Source organism: Chiloscyllium plagiosum, unplaced genomic scaffold (assembly GCF_037043375.1).
Source record: "Chiloscyllium plagiosum isolate Xiang-an unplaced genomic scaffold, Cpla_swu_hap1 HiC_scaffold_5, whole genome shotgun sequence".
Taxonomy (NCBI): Eukaryota; Metazoa; Chordata; class Chondrichthyes; order Orectolobiformes; family Hemiscylliidae; genus Chiloscyllium; species Chiloscyllium plagiosum.
The window spans coordinates 127,301,651-127,327,591 of record NW_028270143.1 but is presented as its reverse complement, the minus strand read 5'-3'; the positions used below and the strand labels follow the sequence as shown (position 1 = coordinate 127,327,591).

The window sequence follows — 25,941 nt, the reverse complement described above, 5'->3', positions numbered from 1 at the left end:
TGCTCTCACCCTCCCTGCCCTCACCCTCCCTGCCCTCACCCTCCCTACCCTCACTCTCCCTGCCCTCACCCTCCCTGCCCTCACCCTCCCTGCCCTCACTCTCCCTGCCCTCACCCTCCCTGCCCTCACCCTCCCTGCCCTCACTCTCCCTGCCCTCACCCTCCCTGCCCTCACCCTCCCTGCCCTCACCCTCCCTGCCCTCACTCTCCCTGCCCTCACCTTCCCTGCCCTCACCCTCCCTGCCCTGCACAGTTCAGAGAGTGCTGACTGCACGTGTTTCTCATTGTTCAGGTTATGGCAGTGACTGAGAAGCTGAAGAGAGAACAGGAAATCAACTCCAGCCTGGAACTGGCCAAAAAGAGCCTGGAACAGATGGTCAAAGACTTGCAGGAACAGCTGGATGAAGCTGAGATGGGGGCACTGAAAAGCAGCAAGAAGCAGCTGCACAAGATGGAGGCTCGGGTGAGAGGTCCAGAGCTGGGTAACCCACACTGTACAGTATCCATGGAAACCAGGCCCTCCATCGTACAATATCCATGGAAACCAGGCCCTCTGTTATACAGTACCCATGGAACTCGGTTCCCCTCACACAGTATCCATTGGAATCAGGCTGCCATCATGGTATCCATGGAAACCAGGCCCCCACTGGACAATGCCCATGAAAACCAGGCCCTCCATTATACAGTATCCATGGAAACCAGGTCACCATCGTATAGTGTCCATGGAAACCAGGCGCTTATCGTTCAATATCCATGGAAACTAGGTCCCAATTGTAGAGTATCCATGGTAACCAGGTTCCCATTGTTCAGTGACCGTGGAAGCCAGACCTCCATCATACAGTATGGAATATGAGCCTTGAATTGGCAAACAGACCCTCCTACATGAATCACAAATGTTTAGTTTGCAGGTATAGCCTGTAATTGAGAAAGGCAATGGCGTGTTGGCCTTTATTGCAAGGGGCATGGGGTATCAAACTAGGGAGGACTCACTACAACTGTGCAATGAATGAATGAATATATCAAAGTCAGTGGCAGTGAAAGAGAGTGCGAGCATGTTCCTGTAAGGGTGAAGATTGTGACCCAAAATTCCTGAGAACCCTGGAAAAGTCAAGGAACGTACAGGGTTGAACCAGGAATAAAAGTGAAGCTTTTGGTAGATACCAACAGCTTAGAGAACCTGAAACCAGAGGAGACTGAGAGGGGGCCATGATTGAGGTGTTCACAGCTATAGAGGGGTAGAACAGGAGAAGTAGGGACAGAACCTTTCCCTTGGTTGAGGGATCAATGATCAGAGGGACATTGACCTGTTTGAGAGGAATATCTCTTATACCCAGAGGGAGGGAGGTGGGAATCTGCCTGTGAGGCTGTTAGAGGCAGAAACCCTCATGATAAAAGGAAAAAAGTAAATTACTGTAACGTAACGGGCTCTACGGCCCTCCAAGTCTGTGCCGATCCAGATCCTCGATCTAAACCTGCTGCCTTTTTTTGAAGGATCAGTATTCCTTGCTCCCTGCCCATTCATGTATCTGTCTAGATACATCATAAATGACACTAGCGTTCCCGCTTTCATTGGTGATACATTCCAGGCCCCCACCCACCCTCTGCGTGGAGAACTTTCCAAGCATATCTCCCCTAAACCTTGACCCTCTCATTTTGAACTTTAGTAATTGAGTTCTGCACTCTGGGGAAAAAGCCTTCTTGCTATCCACTCCGTCTATACCTGTGATAATTTTGTAAACCTCAATCAAGTTCTCCCTCAACTCCATCTTTCTAATGAAAATAATCCTAATCTACTCAACCTCTCCTCATAGCTAACACCCTCCATATCAGGCAACATCCTGGTGAACCTCCTCTGCACCATTTCCAAAGCATCCACATGCTATTGGTAATATGGCAACCAGAACTGTACGCAGTATTCCAAATGTGGCTGAGCGAAAGTCCTATACAACTGTAACATGACCTGCCAACTCTTGTACGCAATAACCCGTCCAATGAAGGAAAGCATGCAGTATGCTGCCTTTACCACTCTATAGACCTGTGTTGCCACCTTCAGGGAATAATGGACCTGAACATCCAGATCTCTCTGTACATCAGTTTTCCCCAGGACTTATCCATTTACTTTATAGTTCGCTCTTGAATTGGATCTTCCAAAATGCATCACCTTGCATTTGTCCAGATTGAACTCCACCTGCCATTTCTCTGCCCAGCTCTCCAATCTATCTATATTCTGCTGTATTCTCTGACAGTCCCTACACTATCTGCTACTCCACCAAGCTTAGTGTCATCTGCAAACATGCTAATGAGGCAAACTACACCTTACTCAAAATCATTTATGTATATCACAAACAGTAGTGGTCCCAACACGGATCCCTGTGGGATGCCACTGGTCACAGGTCTCCATTTTGACAAGCTCCCTTCCACTACTACTCTCTGTCTCCTGTTGCCCAACCAGTTCTCTATCCATCTAGCTAGAACACTCTGGACCCCAAGCGACCTCACCTTCTCCATCAGCCTACCATGGGGAACCTTATCAAATGCCTTACTAAAGTCCATGTATATGACATATACAACCCTTCCCCCATCAATCAACTTTGTCACCTCCTGAAAGAATTCTATTAGGTTTGTAAGTCATGACCTTCCCTGCATAAAACCATGCTGCCTATCACTGATAAGCCCATTTTCATCTAAATGGGAATAGATCCTGTCCCACAGCATCTTCTCCAGCAGCTTCCCTACCACTGACGTCAGGCTCATCGGTCTATAATTACCTGGTGTATCCCTGCTACCCTTCTTAAACAAGGTGTCAACATTTTATTTTTCCTCCCTGGGACCAGTGGGAGACAGAGCAGAGGTGACATGGAGACCAGGATGGTGCTGGGAAGGTAAGGACTTGGTAAATATTTGGGTGGTGACTAAACCCAAGATACTACACATGTAGTATTTCCCTCCCGCGCTCCCCTCCTCTAACCAGAAGAGAAAGACTCTGTAAGGTAAGATTTTTATTTTTTTCTCTTTCTTTCATATATTGAAGTGCATTGTCTGGTTTTAGTTAGTTGATATAAAGCTAAGGCTTACAATGTCAGGGAACCTCAGACCCGTGCCTCTTGCTTGATGTGGGAGCTCAGGGACGTGGCTGACGTTCCTGACTCTTACACTTGCAGGAAGTGTGTCCAGCTGCAGCTCTTGTTTAACCGCATGCCGGCTCTGGAGCTGCGGACGGACTCACTGTGGAGCATCCACGATGCTGAGGAGGTCGTGGATAACACGTTTAGTGAACTGGTCCCACCGCAGGTTAGAATTGCTGAGGGAGACAGTGAATGGGTGACCAAAAGGTTGAAAAAGCATAGGAAGGCAGTGCAGGTGTCCCCTGTGGTCATCTCCCTCCAAAACAGGGGTACCATTTTGGATACTGTTGGGGGAGATGGCTCACCAGGGAGGGCAGCAGTTGTTAGGATCATGGCACCATGGCGGGCACTGCTGTTCAGAAGGGCAGGAAATAGACTCATAGGACCATAGTCATAGGGGATTGTATTGTGAGGGGAGTAGATAGGCAGCTCTGTGGCCGAAAACGGGACTCCCGGATGGTATGTTACCTCCCAGGTGCTCAGGTCAGGGATGTCACCCATCGGCTGCAGAGCATTCTAAAAGGGGAGGGGGAACAGCCAGTTGTCTTGGTGTATATAGGCACCAACGATATAAGTACAAAACGAGATGAGGTCCTGAAAGCAGAATGCAGGAAGCTAGGAGAGAAGTTAAAGGGGAGGACCTCAAAGGTAGCGATCTCAGGATTACTACCAGTGCCACGTGCTAGCCAGTGTAGAAATGAAAAAATAGGCAGGATGAACACGTGGGGCTTGAGAGATGGTGTAGGAGGGAGGGGTTCAGATTTGTTGGACATTGGGACTGGTTCTGGGGAAGGTGGGACTATTACAAATTGGACGGTCTACATCTGAACCAGACCGGGACTAATGTCCTTGGGGGAGTTTTTGCTACTGCTGTTGGGGAGGGTTTAAAACTAATGTGGCAGGGGGCTGGGAAACACAAGAGAAAACAAGTAGGCAGCGAGGTGGAGACGGGAGACTGTAAGGATCATGAAGATAGCATTAATAAGGGGAAGAGTAGGCAGAGAGCAGATGAACGCAAACGAACTGGTGGCCTGAAGTAAATCTACTTTAGTGCAAGGAGTATAGTGGGTAAGGCAGGTGAATTTATTGCTTGGATTGGTGCCTGGGAGTATGACATTATTGCAATCACAGAGACTTGGTTGAAGGAAGGGCATGATGATTGGCAACTAAATGTTCCAGGATATAGACACTTCAGACCACACAGGGAGGGAAATAAAAGGGGGTGGAGTTGCATTGCTGGTCTGGGACAATATCACGGCTGTGCTAAAGGAGGACACTATGGAGGGCTGGAGTAGTGAGGCATTTTGGGTGGAGCTGAGAAATAAGAAGGGTGCAGTGACATTGTTGGGGCTGTATTACAGGCCTCCCAACAGTGAGCGTGAGGTAGAAGAACAAATAGGTAAACACACTATGGAAAGATTCTGGATTAGTGGTGCTGGAAAAGCACAGCAGTTCAGGCAGCATCCGAGGAACAATAAAATCGACATTTTGGGTAAAAGCCCTTCATCAGGAATACAGTATTCCTGTATCCTGTGTTCCTGATGAAATGCTTTTGCCCGAAACATCGATTTTACTGCTCCTTGGATGCTGCCTGAACTGCTGTGCTTTTCCAGCACCTCTAATCCAGAATCTGGTTTCCAGCATCTGCACTCATTGTTTTTACCTAGATGATGGAAAGATGTGGAGGCAACAGGGTGGTGGTCAAAGAGTCATAGAGATGTACAGCATGGAAACAGACCTTTCGGTCCGACCCGTCCATGCTTACCAGATATCTCAACCCAATCTAGTCCCACCTACCAGTACCCAGCCCATATCCCTCCAAACCCTTCCTAGTCATATACCCATCCAAATGCCTCTTAAATGTTGCAATTGTACCAGCCTCCACCACTTCCTCTGGCAACTCATTCCATACACTTACCACCCGCTGCGTGAAAAAGTTGCCCCTTAGGTCTCTTTTATATCTTTCCCCTCTCACCCTCTAGTTCTCGACTCCTCGACCCCAGGGAAAAAACTTTGTCTATTTATCCTATCCATGCCCTTCATAATTTTGTAAACCTCTATAAGGTCACCCCTCAGCCTCCAACGCTCCAGGGAAAACAGCCCCAGCATGTTCAGCCTCTCCCTGTAGCTCAGATCCTCCACCCCTGGCAACATTCTTGTAAGTCTTTTCTGAACCCTTTCAAGTTTCACAACATCTTTCCGATAGGAAGGAGACCAGAATTGCACGCAATATTCCAACAATGGCCTAACCAATGTCCTGTACAGCCACAACATGACCTCCCAACTCCTGTACTCAATACCCTGACCAATAAAGGAAAGCATACCAAACGCCTTCTTCACTACCCTATCTACCTGCAACTCCACTTTCAAGGAGCTATGAACCTGCACTCCAAGGTCTCTTTGTTCTGCAACACTCCCTAGGACCTTACCATTAAGTGTACAAGTCCTGCTAAAATTTGCTTTCCCAAAATGCAGCATCTCGGATTTATCTGAATTAAACTCCATCTGTCACTTCTCAGCCCATTGGCCCATCTGGTCCAGATCCTGTTGTAATCTGAGGTAACCCTCTTCGCTGTCCACTACATCTCCAACTTTGGTGTCATCTGCAAACTTACTAACTGTATCTCTTATGCTCGCATCCAAATCATTTATGTAAATGACAAAAAGTAGAGGGCTCAGCACCGATTCTTGTGGCACTCCACTGGTCACAGGCCTCCAGTCTGAAAAACAACCCTCCACCACCACCCTCTGTCTTCTACCTTTGAGCCAGTTCTGTATCCAAATGGCTAGTTCTCCCTGTATTCCGTGAGATCTAACCTTGCTAATCAGTCTCCCATGGGGAACCTTGTCGAAAGCCTTACTGAAGTCCATATAGATCACATCTACTGCTCTGCCCTCATCAATCGTCTTTGTTACTTCATCAAAAATCTCAATCAAGTTTGTGAGACATGATTTCCCACGCACAAAGCCATGTTGACTATCCTGAATCAGTCCTTGCCTTTACAAATACACGTACATCCTGTCCCTCAGGATTCCCTCCAACAACTTGCCCACCACCGAGGTCAGGCTCACCAGTCTATAGTTCCCTAGCTTGTCCTTACCAACCTTATTAAACAGTGGCACCACCTTTGCCAACCTCCAGTCTTCCGGCATCTCACCTGTGACTAACGATGATACAAATATCTCAGCAAGAGGCCCAGCAATCACTTCTCTAGCTTCCCACAGAGTTCTCGGGTACACCTGATCAGGTCCTGGGGACTTATCCATCTTTAACCGTTTCAAGACATCCAGCACTTCCTCCTCTGTAATCTGGACATTTTGCAAGATGTCACCATCTATTTCCCTAAAGTCTATATCTTCCATATCCTTTTCCACAGTAAATACTGATGCAAAATATTCATTTAGTATCTCCCCCATTTTCTGTGGCTCCACACAAAGGCCGCCTTGCTGATCTTTGAGGGGCCCTATTCTCTCCCTAGTTACCCTTTTGTCCTTAATGTATTTGTAAAAACCCTTTGGATTCTCCTTAATTCTATTTGCCAAAGCTATCTCATGTCCCCTTGTTGCCCTCCTGATTTCCCTCTTAAGAATACTCCTCCTGCCTTTATACTCTTCTAAGGATTCACTCGATCTATCCTGTCTATACCTGACATATGCTTCCTTCTTTTTCTTAACCAAACCCTCAATTTCTTTAGTCATCCAGCAATCCCTATACCTACCAGCCTTCCCTTTCACCCTGACAGGAATATACTTTCTCTGGATTCTTGTTATCTCATTTCTGAAGGCTTCCCATTTTCCAGCCGTCCCTTTACCTGCGAACATCTGCCCCCAATCAGCTTTCGAAAGTTCTTGCCTAATACCATCAAAATTGGCCTTTCTCCAATTTAGAACTTCAACTTTTAGATCTGGTCTATCCTTTTCAATTACGATTTTAAATCTATTAGAATTATGGTCGCTGGCCCCGAAGTGCTCCCCCACTGACACCTCAGTCACCTGCCCTGCCTTATTTCCCAAGAGTACAAAGTTAAAAATCACACAACACCAGGTTATAGTCCAACAGGTTTAATTGGAAGCACACTAACTTTCAGAGCAATGCTCCTTCATCAGGTGGTAGTTCCCAAGAGTAGGTCAAGTTTTGCACCTTCTCTCGTAGGTACACCCACATACTGAATCAGCAAATTGTCTTGTAAAAGAAATTCCTCTCCATCTAAACCTTTAACACTATGGCAGTCCCAGTTGATGTTTGGAAAGTTAAAATCCCCTACCATAACTACCCTATTATTCTTACAGATAGCTGAGATCTCCTTACAAGTTTGTTTCTCAATTTCCCTCTGACTATTGAGGGGGTCTATAATACAATCCCAATAAGGTGATCATCCCTTTTTTATTTCTCAGTTCCACCCAAATAACTTCCCTGGATGTATTTCCGGGTATATCCTCCCTTAGCACAGCTGTAATGCTATCCCTTATCAAAAATGCCACTCCCCCTCCTCTCTTGCCTCCCTTTCTATCCCTACACTAGCATTTGTATCCTGGAACATTCAGCTGCCAGTCCTGCCCATCCCTGAGCCATGTTTCTGTAATTGCTGTGATATCCCAGTCCCATGTTCCTAACCATGCCCTGAGTTCATCTGCCTTCCCTGTTAGGCCCCTTGCATTGAAATAAATGCAGTTTAATTTATTAGTCCTACCTTGTCCCTGCCTGCCATGACTGTTTGACTCTCTTCTGTTCTCAGCTGTACCCCTCTCAGATCGATCTCTTTCCTCACTATCTCCCTGGGTCCCACCCCCCCCACCTTACTAGTTTAAATCCTCCCAAGCAGTTCTCGCAAATTTCCCTGCCAGTATATTAGTCCCCTTCCAATTTAGGTGCAATTCGTTCTTCTTGTACAGGTCACTTCTACCCCAAAAGAGATTCCAATGATCCAAAAATGTGAATCCTTCTCCCATACACCAGCTCCTCAGCCATGCATCCATCTGCTCTATCCTTCTATTCCTGCCCTCACTAGCTCGTAGCACTGGGAGCAATCCAGATATTACTACCCTTGAGGACCTCCTTTTTAAATTTCTGCCTAACTCTCTGTAATCTCCCTTCAGAGTCTCAACCTTTTCCCTTCCAATGTTGTTGGTTCCAATGTAGACAATGACCTCCTGCTGGCCCCTCTCCCCCGTGAGAACATTCTGCACCCTCTCTGAGACATCCTTGATCCTGGCAGCAGGGAAGCAACACACCATTCTGATTTTTCTCTGCTGGCCACAGAAACGTTTGTCTGTACCTCGGACTACAGAAATCCCGAACACAATTGATCTCTTGGAAGCCAATGTACCCCTCGTTGCATTAGAGCCAGTCTCAATACCAGAAACTTGGCTGTTCATGCTACGTTCCCCTGAGAATCCATCACCCCCTACAGTTTCCAAAACAGCATACCTATTTGAAATGGGTATATCCACAAAAGACTCCTGCACTAGGTGCCTACCTCTCTCACCCTTCCTGGAGTGAACCCATCTATATGACTGTATCTGAGACTTTCCCCCCCTTCCTATAACTGCCATCCATCACATACTGCTGCTGTTGCAAATTCCTCATTGCTTCTATTTGTCTCTCCAACCGATCCACTCGATCTGATAAGATTCGCATCCAACAGCATTTATAGCAGATATAATCCGCAGTAACCCTTAAACTCTCTTTAAACTCCCACATCTGACAAGAAGTACATATCACTGCAAAGGCCATTTTTGCTCCTTCACAATCGACAGACCCAGAAAATAACACCGTCTTATTCCTCTACAAACACTGCCCCAGGTTAAATTAAGAGCTATGGCTTATATTTTAAGTTTAATCAAGAGACTTATCTCCAAAAACATTTAATCAAGAAAGAATCCACTATACTCACTACTGCAGCCTTTCTCTTGGACAGACTTAAAACAACAATTAACTTATCTGATTTTGTGCTGCGAACTTCACCCAACAGTTCCTCCAAGATTAGTTGTGAAATTCACTGTTTGTTAATTTTCCCAGATGCACTCTGATGTCCAGCGACACATGAATTCAAAAACAGCAAAGGCAGTAACTGTGCAGGTTCTCTCTCTCTCTCTCTCTCCTGCACTGTCCTCACCATGTGTTTCCTTTGTCTGCTCTTCTCCTTTTTAAAACTGCTGATGTTTTGACTTTTTTTTTCCAAAGTTCCAAAACAATGCATCAGCATATAAAACATTGCTGCTCCTGGAATTCAAGGAAATCACCTCCAACACCTAAAATACCTCAAAAAAAAAAGAAGCAGCTCTTACAGCCAGAAAGTTTTCCTGTCCTCCATCTTGGATTGGTGATGAGAGATTTTAATTTTCCCAACATTGACTGGGATACACTTAGCGTCAGAGGTCTGGATGGGGCAGAATTTGTAAGAAGCGTCCAGGAAAGTTTTTTAGAGCAGTATGTCAATAGTCCGACGAGGGAAGGGGCCATATTGGACCTGGTGTTAGGGAATGAGCCAGGCCAGGTGGTAGAAGTTGCGGTGGGGGATTTCTTTGGGAACAGTGTCCATAGACAAAGAAGAGAGTGGTCCTAAGGGAAGAGTACTAAACTGGGCCAAGGCCAATTATATCAAAATTAGGCAGGAGCTGGGAAATGTGGATTGGACACAGCTATTTGAAGAGAAGTCCACATTTGATATGTGGGAGGCTTTCAAAGATAGGTTAAAGATAGTGCAGGATAGGCATGTCCCTTTGAAAGGAGAAAGTGGGTACTGCAGATGCTTGAGATCAGAGTCAAGATTAGAGAGTGCTGGAAAAGCACAGCAGGTCAGGCAGCATCCAGGGAGCAGGAAAATCAACGTTTCAGGCAAAAGCCCTTCATTGGGAAAACAGATTTCCTAATGAAGGGCCTTTGCCGAATCGTCGATTTGCCTGCTCCTCAGATGCTGCCTGATCTGCTGTGCTTTTCCAGCACATCTCTAATCATGTCCTGTTGAAAGCAAAGGATAGGAAAGGCAAAATTCGTGAACCATGGATGACAGGAGAAATCGTACGACTAACCAAGAGGAAAAGGGAAGCGTACATAAGGTCTAGGCAGCTAAGAACTGAATGAGCCCTGAAGAATATTGGAAGAGTAAGACCAGTCTTAAACGAGGAATCAAGCGGGCTAAAAGGGTCATGAAATAGCTTTAGTGAGCAGAATTAAGGAAAATCCCAAAGCATTTATTCTTATATAAGAAGCAAGCGGGTAACTAGAGAAAGGATTGGTCAACTAAAGGATAACTAAGGAAGGCTGTATGCTGAACCTGAGAGAATGGGTGAGATTCTGAATGATTACTTTGCATCAGTGTTCACTGAGGAGAGGAACATGATGAATGTTGAGATTAGGGATAGAAGTTTGATTAGTCTGGATCACGGTGACATAAGTAGGGAAGATGTGTTGGGTAGGCTAGAGGTTATTAAGGTGGACAAATCCCCAGGACCGGATGAGATCTATTCCAGGTTGTTGAGGGAGGCAAGAGAGGAAATAGCTGGGGCTAGTTCCCCATGGTAGACTAATAGAGAAAGTGAAGTCACATGGTGTGCAGGGTGTTCTAGCTAGGTGGATAAAGAACTGGTTGAACAGCAGGAGACAGAAAGTAGTAGTTGAAGGGAGTTTCTTGAAATGGAGAAAGGTGACCAGTGGTGTTCCACAGGGGTCAGTGCTGGGGCCACTGTTGTTTGCAATATACATAAATGATCTGGAAGAGGGCATTGGTGGTATGTTCAGCAAGTTTGCAGATGACACAAAGATTGGTGGAGTAGCAGAAAGCATAGGGGACTGTCAAAGAATACAGGAGAATATAGATAGACTGGAAAGTTGGGTGGAGAAGTGGAAGGTGGAGTTCAATCCGGGAAAATATGAGGTGATGCATTTTGGGAAGTCTAATTCTAGAGCGAATTATACAGTGAACTGAAGTGCCTTGGGAAAAGTTGATGAGCAGAGAGATCTGGGAGTTCAGGTCCATTGTACCCCGAAGGTGGCTGCACAGGTGGATAGAGTGGTCAAGAAGGTGTATGGTATGCTTGCCTTCATCAGACGGGTATTGAGTATAAGAGCTGGCAGGTCATGTTAACATTGTACAAGGCCGCATTTAGAATACTGTGTACAGTTCTGGTCGCCACATTACCAAAAGGATGTGGATGCTTTGGAGAGGGTGCAGAGAAGGTTTATGAGGGTGTTGCCTTGTATGGAAGGTGCTATGAAGAAAGGTTGGGATTGTTTTCATTAGAAAAAAGGAGATTGAGGGGGGAACTGATTGAGTTTACAAAACCATGAAGGGTATAGACAGGGTGGGTAGAGACAAGCTTTTTCCCAGGGTGAAGGATTCAATAATGAGAGGTCACGCTTTCAAGGTGAGAGGTGGAAAGTTTAAGGGGGATACATGCGGCAAGTACTTTACACAGAGGGTGGTAGGTGCCTGGAACGTGTTGCCAGCAGAGGTGGTAGAGGCAGGCATGGTAGATTCATTTAAGATGGGTCTGGACAGATGCATGAGTAGGTGGGGAGAGAAGGATACAGATGCTTAGGAATTGGGCGAAAGGTTAAGGCAGTAGATTTGGATCGGCACAGCCTTGGAGGGCCGAAGGGCCTGTTCCTGAGCTGTACATTTTCTCTGTTCTTTGTTATTAGCAATTCTCCCGTCCTCCGGGACCTCACCTGTGTTCAAGGATGCTGCAAAGATATCTGTTAAAGCCCCAACTATTTCCTCTCTCCTTTCCCTCAGTAACCTGGGTTAGATCCCATCCGGATCTGGGGACTTGTCTACCTTAATGCCTTTTAGAGTACCCAAAACTTGCTCCCTCCCTTAAGGCAACTTGACCTAGTGTAATCAAAGATCTATCCCTAACCTCAATATCCATCATGTCCCTCTCCTCGGTGAATATCGATGCAAAGTACTCATTAAGAATCTCACCTGTTTTCTCTGACTCCATAACCTTCCTCCTTTGCCCTTGAGTGGCCAACCCTTTCTCTCATTACCCTCTTGCTCCTTATATAAGGTTTTGGGACTTTCTCTAACCCTGTTTGCTAAAGATATCTCATGACCTCTTTTAGCCCTCTTAATTCCTCGTTTCAAATTGGTTCTACATTCCCGATATTCTTCCAAAGCTTTGTCTGTCTTCAGGCCACAAGACCTAATGTACGCATCCTTTTTGTCTTAGCTAGTCTTTACAATTTCACCTGTCATCCATGGTTCCCTAATCTTGCCATTTCCCTCCCTCATTTTCACAGGGACATGTCTGTCCTGCACTCTAATCAACCTCTCTTTAAAAGCATCCCATATATAAAATATGAATTGACCCTCAAATAGCTGCTCCCAATTCACGTTCCCCAGCTCCTGTCAAATTTGGTAAAGTTGGCCTTCTCCCAATTTAGCACTCTTCCTTCAGGACCACTCTTGTCTTTGTCCATGAGTATTCTAATATTTATGGAATTGTGATCACTATTCCCAAAGTAGTCCCCTGTTGAAACTTTAACCACGTGGCTGGGCTCATTCCCCAATACCAGGTCCAGTATGACCCCTTCCCGAGTTGGCCTGTTTACATACTGCTCTATAAAACCCTCCTGGATGCTCTTTACAAATTCTGTTTTATCTAAGTGAATCCCAGTCAGTGTTGGGAAAATTAAAATCTCCTATCACGACCACCCTGTTGCTCCTACATCTTTCCATAACCTACATATTTGCACCTCTATCTCACACTTCGGAGACCTGTAGTACAGCCCCAACATTGTTACCGCAGCCTTCCTATTTCTGAGCTCTCCCATATTGCCTCACTGCTCGAGTGAGGTACACAGTGCCCTCCTTCAGCACAGCTGTGATATTTTCTTTGACCAGCAATACAACTCCTCGACCCCTTTTACCTCCCTATCACGTGATATCCTGGGGTATTTAGCTGCCAATCATGCCCTGCCCTCAACCAAGTCTCAGTAACAGCAATAATGCTCCCAGGTACTAATCCAAACCCGAAGTTCATCTGCCTTGCCTACTACACTTCTCACATTAAAACAAATGCACCTCAGACCACCTGTCCCTTACCATTCATCATCTGCTCCTCTGCCTCCTCTTTTTAATAAGTAATTTAAGAAATAACATTTAAGAAGTACTTTTAAGAATATTTAGGTTATAGACCATATGAGGTTATGGACCAAGTGCTTAGAGTTGTTCGAAGGCTATTTTTGAGCAGCACAGAGTCAATGGGCAGAAGAGCATTTCTCTGTGCTGTAAAAGTTGCTGGAGACTAATCTCTAGAAGAGTATCGAATGTACAGGGGGTGGTTTTAAAAGGAGATTCGAAAAGAGAAGAGCTGTGAAAAAACACCGACGGCTAAAATAAAGAAAAATCCATCGGTGTTTTATATGCATATTAGGGGAAAGAGAATCACTCGGGAATGAATAGGGCTCATTAAGGATGAATGTGGCAATCTGTGTGGAGTGGAAGACATATCTGATATTTTAAATGAGTACTTTGCATTTCTATTCACGATAGAGAAGATTGTTGTACATATAGAAATCAGAACTGAGGTTGTGATATACTTGAATAAATTAGCATTGCGAGGAAAAGGGTATTAGTGATTTTAGTGAACTTGAAAGTAGATAAATACCCAGGCCCAGATGAGATGAATCCCAGGCTCCTCTGTGACACATGGGATGAGATTGCAGAGGTTCTGACTTTAATTTTCAAATCTTCTCTGGCCATGAAGGGTGCCAAAGGACAGGAGCATGGTTAAAGTAGTACCAAAACTCAAGAAGGGTGGTAGGGGTAAACCAGGAAACTACAGGCCAGTGAATCTAACATCTGTGGTATGGAAATTATAGGGAAAAAACTGAGGGGAAATTATAGGAAAAACTCTGAGGGACAGAATTAATCTGCACCTGGGAAGACATGGATTAATCAAGGATAGTCACCATGGCTTTGAAAGGGAAAGTCATGTCTAACAAATTGGATTGAATATTTCGAGGAGATGACTGGGTGTGTAGATGAGAGTCATAGAGTCTACATGGAATTCAGTAAAGCTCTTGACAAAGTCTCGCACAGGAAACTGATCAGGATGTATGAGCCCATGGGATCCAGGGCAAATTGGGTCCAGAATTGGTTTAGTAGCAGGAAACAGAGGGTGAAGGTCAAAGGATGTTTTGGTGACTGGAAGCTTGTGTCTAGTGATGTAACACAGGGTTTGGTGCTGTGTCCCTGATGTCTGTAGTATGCATTAATGATCCTGACATGAATGTATGAGTTATGATCAGTAAGTTGACCCCCTGAAGTTGTTATGTAGTGAGAAGGAAGGCCTATTAATACAGGACAATGTCGACAAGCTGATTAGATGGGTTAGCAGTGGCCAATGGGAGGATTAATAAACAGGAGAGTACACACAGAAAACCACTGGGTCCCTACAAAGGTTACATACAGTGCTACACTTTCTGTTCCAGAAAGTGGATTTTCATAAAAATATTAATTCTCCACTAGGCCACATGCTGATGAAGGTTGTCATAGGCACAACCTTGGCCTAAGTAAATTGTCCCACAACAGTGTCTGCCTCATTAATGAAATACAAATGTGGTGCATATAAACTCCCAATTCCTCCAGCGATTTCCATTCGGATAAGCCCCACACTCCACAGCTAAAGTCCGGGATCTCAACTTGTTATTGGATTTCAGTGGGGTGAGCTGCCTTTAAATAAAACGTGGGGATTATTTCTCAAACTGCAGGTCAGAGGGTTGGAGGAAGAAATTGCCATCGAGAAGAAAAAGAATGCTGATTTACAAAGAGGAATAAGAAAGCAGGAACGCTGTGTTAAAGAACTCAACTTCCAGGTAACTGACTGCGTCATCTTTAGGCATCACAACAATCAGCCAATGCTCCCACTGCTTCAAAAAATTCCAACAACTTCATCAAACACAATTTGTCATTAACCAATCTTTGCTAGCTTTGCTTAATTAAATCGCCACTTTATCCAAGTTGATGATCTAGTCACAGGCTGTATTTAGAACACATAACAGTACAGCACAGCGACAGGTCCCACTATGTCTGTGCTAACCATGATGCCATCCTGAATAATCCCATCTGCCTGCACATGGTCTATATCCCTCTATTCGCTTCCTGTTCATGTGTCTGTCTCAATGGCTCTCAAACATCGCTACCACCTGCCCTGGCAGCGCATTCCACACACCTACCATCCTTTGTGGAAAAAAGAATTGCTGTGGACACGTCCTTTAAACTTTCCCCCTCTCACCTTTAACCTTTGCCTCCTAGTACTTGACATTTCCACCATAGGAAAACAATTCCGACTATCCACCCTACCAATGCCTGTATATAATTCAATTCACTTCTAACAGTTTGCTTCTCAGCCACCAACACCCTAGTGAAAACAATCCAAGTTTGTCCAACCTCTCCTTATAGCTAACACACTCCTATCCAGGCAATATCCTGGTAAATCTCCTCTGCACCCTCTCTAAAGCCTCCACTTCCTTCCTATAGTGTGGGGAGAGAACTGGGCAAAATATTCATGTTCCAAATGTGGCCTAATTAAAGTTTTGTACAGCTGCAACATGACCTGCCAGCTTTTATACATTATGACCCACCCAATGAAGGCAAACATGCCATATGCCTTCTTTACCATCTTAGCCACTTGTGTTGCCACTTTCAGGGAGCTATGGCCTTTTTACCCAAGATCCCTCAATGCTGCTTAGAGTCCTGCTATTCACTGTACACTTGCCACTTGCATTTGACCTCCCAAAATGCATCACACTTATCCAGATTAAACTCCTATCTGCCATTTATCTGCCCAACTTTCCAACTCATCTGTATCCTGCAGCAACCTTCCTCCCTAACTACAACTCCACACTTTCTAGAAGCTTCTGCACCACCAAGGTTAAACTGACTGGCCTTTAGTTGCTGTACTTACCCTTATACCCTTTTTTTGAACATGGGCGTAACATTTGCAGATGGCCAGTCCTCTGGCACTAGCCCTGAGTTGGAGAAGGACAGGAAGATGACGACCAGAATCTCTGCTATTGCCATCCCTACTTCTTGTAGCATTCCCCAAGGCTTCCCGTCTGAAAACCAGTCTCTCCAAGACTGCCCCTTTGTCAAATTTTAACCAATTTAGTGTTTCAACCACCTCCATTTTCACCATAACAAAAACTCGTGCAGCATGCTCACATGGTTTCTACCTTCCTGTATAAATCTCCTTTTGGCCACACTTATGGAGTCGTAGTCATCCAGCCCATAAACAGACCCATCAGTCCAAACATTCCAACCCAAAGTCAACTGGTCCCACCTGCCTGCACTTGGCCCATATCCTTCCAAACTTTTCCTAATTATGTACTTATCCAAATATCTTGTAAACATTGCAATTCTGCCCATATCCGCCACTTCCTCAGGAAGTTCATTCCAATGCTGTGTGTAAAAGCCCCTCATGTCTTTTTTAAATCTCTCTCCTTAAAAATGTGCTCCCTAGTTTTGAAATCTCACATCCTCGGGAAAAGACAACTACTGTTACCTATATCTATACTCGTCATTTATTTTATAAACTTCTATAAGGTTGCCTCTCGACCTCCTATGCTCTGATGCCAATAAAAGACTTATGAATTATTTTTAAGGTACCTCCTTGTTCTTTCTTGTACCCCATGTGTCATCCAGAACATGAATTTTTAAATGTAATTTCTCATGCTGTTATCTTCAGAATCAAGACAATATGCCTCGCCCCACTGTCACAGGCCATGACACTAACTGGACAGGAGGCATCACCAATAACCCAGCCTGACTTTCAGACCGAAAGCAATGACGATCTAGTGTTACTTTTCCGAGTCATTCTGGTTTTTCACATATTTCATTTCATTTCTACTTTTAAACAGACTGAAGAAGATCAAAAAAATTTGAAAAGGCTGCAGGAAGTGATTGATCAAATGCAGCTGAAGATGAAAAGTTACAAGCAGCAAACTGAGCAGGCCGTGAGTAACCTTCACTCTGCATTACTCATGGGAGTTACTGGGCAGTCAGTAACCTACTTATGGGGATCCTAACCCTGCAACAGCGAAGGACTTGAGTGGCCCAGGCAGAACCCAAGCTGGGTGTCACTGAGCAGGTTATTGCTGGGCAGGTGCTGCTTTATTGCACCGTTGATGACAACTTCCGTAACTTTACTAATGATGGAGAACAGACTGATGAGGTGGTCGTTGACTGGGTTGGATTTGTTCTGCTTTTTACGTACAGGACACACCTGGGCAGACTGCCGTATTGTTGGGTAGATGCCAGTGTTGTAACTGTACTGGAACAAACTGGCGAGGGGAGTGGCAAGTTCTGGAGCACAAGTCTTCAGTACCATTGCTGGAATGTTGTCAGGGCCTTTACAGTATCCAGTGTCTCCATCTGGTTCTTAATATCACGTGGAGTGAATTAAATTGACTGAAGGCTGGTGTCTGTGATGCTGGGGACCACTGGAGGAGGCTGAGATGGATCACCCACTCAGCACTTCCAGCTGAAGATCGTTGTGAAAGCGTCAGCCTTATCTTTGGCATTGATGGTTTACGCTCTTCCATCATTGAGGATGAGGATATTTGTGGAACTTCCTCCCTCAGTGAGTTATCTAATTGTCCACCACCATTCACAACCACACGTGGCCAGAACTGCAGAGCTTAGATCTGATCCACTGGTTGTGGGATCGCTTTGCTCTGTCTATCACTTGCTGCTTCTGCTGTTGGGCAGGTAGTCCTGTTTGGGGGCTTCACCAGGTTGACACCTCATCTTCAGGAATGCCTGGTGCTGCTCCTGGCATGCCCTCCTGCACTCTCCATTGAACCAGGCTGATCCCCTGGCTTGATGGTAATGGTTGAGTGGGGGATATGCTGTGCCATGAGGTTACAGATTGTGCTGGAGTACAGTTCTGCTGCTGTTGATGGCCCACAGCGCCTCATAGATGCCCAGGCTTGAATTGCCAGATCTGTTCGAAGTCTGTCCCATTTAGCATGGAGATGGTGCCACACAACACGATGGAGGGTATTCTCAATGTGAAGGTGGGACTTTGTCTCCACAAGGACAGTGCGGTGGTCACTCTTACCAACACCATCATGGACAGATGCATCTACAGCCGGCTGATTGGTAAGGATGAGGTCAAGTATGGTTTTTCTTCTTGTTGGTTCTCTCACCATCTGCCGCAGACCCAGTCTGCCAGCTGTGTCCTTTAGGACCCAATCAGCTTGATCAGTGGTATTACTGCTGAGCCACTTTGGTGGTGGACATTGAAACCCCCAGGGTACATCTTGTGCCCTTACCATCCTCAGCGTTGTTCAATATGGAGGAGTACTGATTCATCACCTCAGGGAGGATGTGGGAATCAGCAGGAGGTTTCCTTGCCCATATTTAACCTGAAGCCATGAGACTTCCTGGGTCTGGAGTCAATGTTGAGGACTCCCAGGACAATTCACATCCGACTGTATCCCATTGTGCTGCCACCTCAGCTGGGCCTGTCCTGCCAGTGAGACAGGACATATCCAGGTGTGTCTGGAGTACTGCCTGTAAGGTTTGACTCCGTGAGTGTGATTATATCAAGCTGTTGCTTGACTAGGCTGTGAGACATTACTGATGAAGGGCTTTCGCCTGAAACGTTGATTTCCCTGCTCTTCGGATGCTGCCTGACCTGCTGTGCTTTTCCAGCACCACACTCTCGACTCGAGGCTGTGAGACAACTCTCCCAATTTTGGCACTAGCTCTCGGATGTTAGTGAGGAGGACCTTGCAGGGTCGACAGGACTGTTTCTGCTGTTGTCTTTTCCAGTAACTAAGTGGATGCCAGGTAATTTGTCCAGCATCAATCCTTCAGTTACTTGAGGAGTTACTGGGCAGTGAATAATCTTTACTTCGCATTACTCGATGTATTTACTGCACAATGACTAATACTTGGACAAGTAGCCAATGAACTCTTATTATTCTAAAGGTTACTAGGCAGTGAGTAATGCTCAGTCAGTATTCAACTCAGGCTGAGCAGACTGCTGTTGACTATATGGTTGATCAGGCAAAGAGTGGGTGACTAGACCAGAGGTAGTGTTTTCCTACCATCTGCTCATACTAGCAGGTTATAAACACATTATAGCAGGTTATGGAAAGGATACTGAACTAGTTAATATGGAGAAAAGCTTCCTTAATACGCTATAGTCTGAGAATACAAGTAAGAGTACAAGCCCTGAGAAATCCCAGCTTGTGTAGATGTAGGTATTTTGCTAATCAACCGTCTCAGGGATGTTGGACTAGGTAGCACTTGAACCTTGGCCTCCCAGCTCAGAGGTAGGGACACTACCACTGCATCAGAAGAGTCCTCCCTGCTTTAGGTATACTGATTACATGTAGGTGTAGAATAATGTTTCAGTGAGGTGTAATCTATGTGAGCGTCAAATGGTGTGTGCACTGACTCTGCATAACGTCAACTCAAAATTGCCGGTCTCCTGTCACCAGGACAGTTAATGAACATGTGTATATTGCCACATGAACTGAGTGTTTTCCTGATTCCAGGAGGAACAAGCCAACGTGAACCTCTCAAAGTTCCGGAAAGCACGGTACGAGCTGCAAAGCGCAGAGGAGCGAGCAGATGCAGCAGAAAATCAAGTGAACAAACTGCGGCCAAAGGCAATGCAGCTCTACGGTTAGGTAAAGAACTGAAAATGAGATTATTGCTGGTCTGTATACAAAACGACCTTTCACGTATTTAGTACGGATTCGTGCGTTATGAATTAAATACAGAGGGCTAGGAATTCTGGCACATTTTGTTTTTGGAGAAATCTACAAACAATCAGGGAGCTATTTTCTGAAGCCTTGTTTTACCTGCTCCTGTCTCTTCTCTGACAGGAGAAGTTCCTACAGTGACTGCACCAACACAGGTCAGTGGGACAGAGTGATATCTGGCAAAGCTCGGCTCGATCCACCCATAAGACATAGGAGCAGAATTAGGCCATTCGGCCCATTGAATCTGCTCTGCCCTGCAATCATGGCCGATGTGTTTCTCAACCCCACTCCCCTGCCTTCTCCTTGTGAGCCTTGATCATTAAGAGCCTATCTATCTCTGTCTTAAATACACTCAATGACGTTCTCCACAGCTCTCTGCAGCAATGAGATCTATGTAGTCACCATCCTCTGGTTGAACAAATTGCTCCTCACTGCAGTTCTAAAAGGTCATCCCTTAATTCTGAGGCAGTGACTTTAGGTCCTAGTCTCTACTACATGTGGAAACATCTTCTCCCCACTATATCAAGGCCTCTTAGTATTCTGTAAGTTTCAATCAGATCTCCCTGATCCTTCTAAACCCTATTGAGTACAGACCCAGAGTCCTCAGTTGCTCCTTATATATCCCAGCCCTTCATCGCTGGGATCATTCTTGTGAACCTCCGCTGGACCCCCCCTCCAACACCAGCACATCCTTCCTTCGATATGGGGCCCAAAACTGCTCACAATATTCTAAATGCAGTCTGACCAGAGCCTTATACAACCTCAAACTCCTCTTGTATTCTAGCCCTCTCAAACTGAATGCTGACATTCTATTTTCCTTCCCAACTGCCAGCTGACCCTGCATGTTAACATAGAACATAGAACATAGAAGAATACAGCGCAGTACAGGCCCTTCGGCCCTTGATGTTGCGCCGATCCAAGCCCACCTAACCTACACTACCCCACTATCCTCCATATGCCTATCCAATGCCCGCTTAAATGCCCATAATGAGGGAGAGTCCACCACTGCTACTGGCAGGGCATTCCATGAACTCACGACTCGCTGAGTAAAGAACCTACCCCTAACATCTGTCCTATACCTACCCCCCCTTAATTTAAAGCTATGCCCCCTTAACCTTAAAGGAAACTTGAATTAGGACTCCCAAATCCTTTTGTGCTTCAGATTTCCAAAGCCTTTCCCATTTAGAAATTAGTCAATGCCTCCAGTTTTCCTACCAGAGTCTATGACCTCTCACTTTCCCACTTTCTATTCCATCTGTCACTTTGTTGCCCAACTCTCCCAGCCTGTCCAGATCCTTCTACAGACTCCCTGCTTTCGCAACACTACCTGTCCCTCCACCTATCTTTGTGTCATCTGCAAAATTAGCAACAATGTCCTCGGTTCCTTTGTCCAGAATGTTAATGTATAATATGAATAACTGTGGTCCCAACATTGACCACAGCAGAACTCCATTAGTCACCAGCTGCCATCCTGAAAAAGACTTCTTTCTCCCAAATCTCCGCCCTTTGCCAATCAGCCAATCCTCTATCCATGCACTACCTCGCCTCTAATGCCATGGACTCACCTGGTTTCTGTTATAAATTTTCAGCATTCTCTCTTGTGTTTCTCTGCTGCTAAGAACCAGGAATTCCAGAGATGGGTACAGAATTTTCCAGGCCCACCCAGAGCTTTCAGCAGGGGAGAGGGATCTTCATTCAACAGGAAACAAAACTTCAGTTTCCCAACTTTGAGTTAAAAGTTTTGTCATTAAGTTCTCAAAACATTCGGGCCAGGCCAGTTTCCCCTGACTTCTTTCATCTGGAAGCTGTTTTGCGTCATTAGCATGTTGTGAATCCTGAAGAAAGGCTTATGCCCGAAACGTCGATTCTCCTGCTCCTTGGATGCTGCCTGACCTGCTGTGCTTTTCCGGCAACACATTTTCAATACTGATTATCACCCTAACCTGCTGGAATTACAACACGGATACAATCTTCATGACCAGAAACATGAACTATTTGTCTGAAAACATGTGAAGCTTGGATACACTCTTTCCTCCTCATTTTTCAAGTGGAGGGGGACGAAGGGTTATATAATTCAGCCCAATTTGTGTTGCTCTGAAAAAATACAAACTTTTAAAAAAATCGTTTGTGGGATGAGAGTCTCAGTGGCTGTGCCAGCATTTATTATCTGTCACTAATTGCCCCTTGAGAATATGGTGGTGAGTTGTCTTCTTGAATCACTGTAGTCCACCTGCTGTGGGTTGACCTACAATGTCATTCGGGAGGGAATTCTAGGATTTTGACCCAGCAGCAGTGAAGGAACGGTGATATATTTCCAAATCAGGATGGTGAGTGGCTTGGAGGGGAACTTGGTGGTGGTAGTGTTCCCATGTATCTGCTGCCCTTGCTCTTCTGGACAGAAGTGGTCATGGTTTTGGAAGGTGCCATCTGAGGATCTTTGATGGATTTCTGCAGTGCATCTTGTACATATTATACACTGCTGGTACTGAGCATGGGTGGTGGAGAGTCATTGAGATGTATAGCATGGAAACAGGCCCTTTGGTCCAACCCGTCCATGCCGACCAGATATCCCAACCCAATCTAGTCCCACCTGCCAGCACCCAGCCCATATCCCTCCAAACCCTTTCTCTTCATATACGCATCCAAATGCCTCTTAAATGTTGTAATTGTACCACTTCCTCAGGCAGCTCATTCCAAACATATACCACCCTCTGCATGAAAAGGTTGCCCCGTATGTGTCATTTATATCTTTCCCCTCTCACCCTAAACCTATGCCCTCTAGTTCTGGACTCCCCCACCCCTGGGAAAAGACTTTGTCTATTTATCCTATCCATGCCCCTCATAATTTTGTAAACCTCTATAAGGTCACCCCTCAGCCTCCGACGCTCCAGGGAAAACAGCCCCAGCCTGTTCAGCCTCTCCCTGTAGCTCAGATCCTCCAACCCTGGCAACATCCTTGTAAATCTTTTCTGAACCCTTTCAAATTTCACAACATCTTTCCGATAGGAGGAGACCAGAATTGCATGCAATATTCCAATAGTGGAATTTTCTGAACCCTTTCAAGTTTCACAATGTTAAAAATCACACAACGCCAGGTTATAGTCCAACAGGTTTAATTGGAAGCACACTATCTTTCGGAGCGTCGCTCCTTCATCAGGTGATTGTGGAGGACACAATTATAAGGCATAGAATTTATAGCAAGAATTTACAGTGTGATGTAACTGAAATTATACATTGAAAAATACCTGGATTGTCTGTTGAGTCTTTCATCTGTTCGAATACCAAGAAGTGAAACTATCATGATATTCAAACAGATGAAAGACTCAACAGACAATCCAGGTAAATTTCAATGTATAATTTCAGTTACATCACACTGTAAATTCTTGCTATAAATTCTGTGCCTTATAATTGTGTCCTCCACAATCACCTGATGAAGGAGCGACGCTCCGAAAGATAGTGTGCTTCCAATTAAACCTGTTGGACTATAACCTGGTGTTGTGTGATTTTTTAACTTTGTACACCCCAGTCCAACGCCGGCATCTCCAAATCAAGTTTCACAACATCTTTCCGATAGGAAGGAGACCAGAATTGCATGCAATATTCCAACAGTGGCCTGACCAATGTCCTGTACAGCCGCAACATGACCTCCCAACTCCTGTACTCAATACTCTGACCAATAAAGGAAAGCATACCAAACGCCTTCTTCACTATCTTATCTACCTGCGACTCTACTTTCAAGGAACTATGAACCTGCACTCCAAGGTCTCTTTGTTGAGCAACACTCCCTAGGACCTTACCATTAAGTGTATAAGTCCTGCTAAGATTTGCTTTCCCAAAATGCATTTATCTGAATTAAACTCCATCTGCCACTTCTCAGCCCATTGGCCCATCTGGTCCAGATCCTGTTTTAATCTGAGGTAACCCTTTCGCTGTCCACTATACCTCCATTTTAGGTTCTGGATCAGTGGTGCTGGAAGAGCACAGCAATTCAGGCAGCATCTGAGGAGCTTCAAAATCGACGTTTCGGGCAAAAGCCCTTTTACCTCCATTTTAGGTGTCATCTGCAACTTACTAACTGTACCTCTTATGCACGCATCCAAATCATTTATGTAAATGACAAAATGCAGAGGAGCCAGCACTAATCTTTGTGGCGCTCCACTGGTCACAGGCCTCCAGTCTGAAAAACAACCCTCCACCGACATCCTCTGTCTTTGAGCCAGTTCTGTATCCAAATGGCTAGTTCTCCCTGTATTCCGTGAGATCTAGCCTTGCTAATCAGTCTCCCATGGGGAACCTTGTTGAACATCTTATTGAAGTCCATATAGATCACATCTACCGCTCTGCCCTCATCAATCCTCTTTGTTACTTCCTCAATAAACTCAATCAAGTTTGTGAGACATGATTTCCCACGCACAAAGCCATGTTGACTATCCCGAATCCATCCTTGCCTTTCCAAATACATGTACATCCTGTCCCTCAGGATTCCCTCCAACAACTTGCCCACCACCGAGGTCAGGCTCACCGGTCTATAGTTCCCTGGCTTGTCCTTACCACCCTTCTTAAACAGTGGCACCATGTTTGCCACCCTCCAGTCTTCTGGCACCTCACCTGTGATTATCGATGATACAAATGTAAGAGGCCCAGCAATCACTTCTCCAGCTTCCCACAGAGTTCTCGGGTACAACTGATCAGGTCCTGGGGATTTATCCACCTTTAACAGTTTCAAGACATCCAGCACTTCCTCCTCTGTAATATGGACATTTTGCAAGATGTCACCATCTATTTCCCTACAGTCTATATCTTCCATATCCTTTTCCACAGTAAATACTGATGCAAAATATTCATTTAGTATCTCCCCCTTTTTTGCGGCTCCACACAAAAGCCGCCTTGCCGATCTTTGAGGGGCCTATTCTCTCCCTAGTTACCCTTTTGTCCTTAATGTATTTATAAAAACTCTTTGGATTCTCCATAACTCTATTTGCCAAAGCTATCTCATGTCTCCTTTTTGCCCTCCTGATTTCCCTCTTAAGTATACTCCTACTTCCTTGGATGCAATGCCAATCAAGCAGGCTGCTGTGTCCTGAATGGTGTCCATCTTCTTGAGTGTTGTTGGAGCTCCAGCCATTCAGGCAACTGGGGAACATTGCATCACATAAAAGGCAAAATAGTCGGTAACGATGGTATTTCATCCCAAGAAAAGTCTACACAATGTGGCCAGTTAAGTCCAAGGGGTTTGGTCATTTGGGGAAAGCAGGTGAGGTATCATAGAGTCATTGAGTCCTACAGCACGGCCCAAACTGGTCCATGCCGACCAAAATGTCCATCCAAGCTAACCCCATTTCCCATATCCTTCTAAACTTTTCCTATCCATGTATTGGTCCAAATGCCTTTTAAATGTTGTTAATGTACCCACCTCAACCACATCCGCTGGTGGCTCATTCCATATACGTACCACCCTCTGTATAAAAACATTACCCCTTGGGTTCCCTTTTATTGTTTCTCCTCTAACCTTAAACTGATGCACTCTAGTCCTCGATTCCCTAACCCTGGGAAAAAGACTGAGTGCATTCACCCTATCCATGCCTCTCATGATCTTATACATTTCTGTAAGATCCCCCCTCATTCTCCTACGCTCTAAAGAAAAAGGTCCTTGCTTGTCCAAATTCTCCCTGTAGGAGAAAGTGAGGTCTGCAGATGCTGGAGATCAGAGCTGAAAACGTGTTGCTGGGAAAGCGCAGCAGGTCAGGCAGCATCCAAGGAGCAGGAGGATCGACGTTTCAGGCATGAACCCTTCTTCAGGAATGAGGAGAGTGTGCCAAGCAGCTAAAATAAAAGGTAGGGAGGAGGGACTTGGGGGAGGGGCGTTGGAAATGCGATAGGTGGAAGGAGGTTAAGGTGAGGGTGATAGTCAGGAGTGGGGGTGGGGGCGGTGAGGTCAGGAAGAAGGTGCTGAATTTGAGGGTTGGGACTGAGACAAGGTGGGGGGAGGGGAAATGAGGAAACTGGAGAAATCTGAGTTCATCCCTTGGAGGAGTCCAAGGACCTGCATGTCCTTGGTGGAGTGGGAGGGGGAGTTGAAGTGTTCCCTCCA

At 45.4% G+C, this 25,941-nt stretch overlaps 1 protein-coding gene across 3 annotated transcripts in view; it reads left to right on the top strand.

The window, feature by feature from the left end:
- LOC122550181 (myosin-6-like) overlaps positions 1-25,941 on the top strand; it is a 145,651-nt gene that overhangs the window by 115,774 nt on the left and 3,936 nt on the right. Inside the window, exons 38-42 of one of the 3 annotated variants that reach the window (XM_087987647.1) lie at positions 292-462; positions 14,844-14,948; positions 16,992-17,087; positions 19,641-19,775; positions 19,974-20,005. In XM_087987647.1, coding sequence (XP_087843773.1) covers positions 292-462; positions 14,844-14,948; positions 16,992-17,087; positions 19,641-19,775 — 507 coding nt within the window. In that variant the 3' untranslated portion in view covers positions 19,974-20,005. Of the gene's footprint in view, positions 1-291; positions 463-14,843; positions 14,949-16,991; positions 17,088-19,640; positions 19,776-19,973; positions 20,006-21,469; positions 21,969-25,941 lie in introns of those variants that run through there. The other 2 variants (XM_087987648.1, XM_087987646.1) reach the window with 2 other exon arrangements.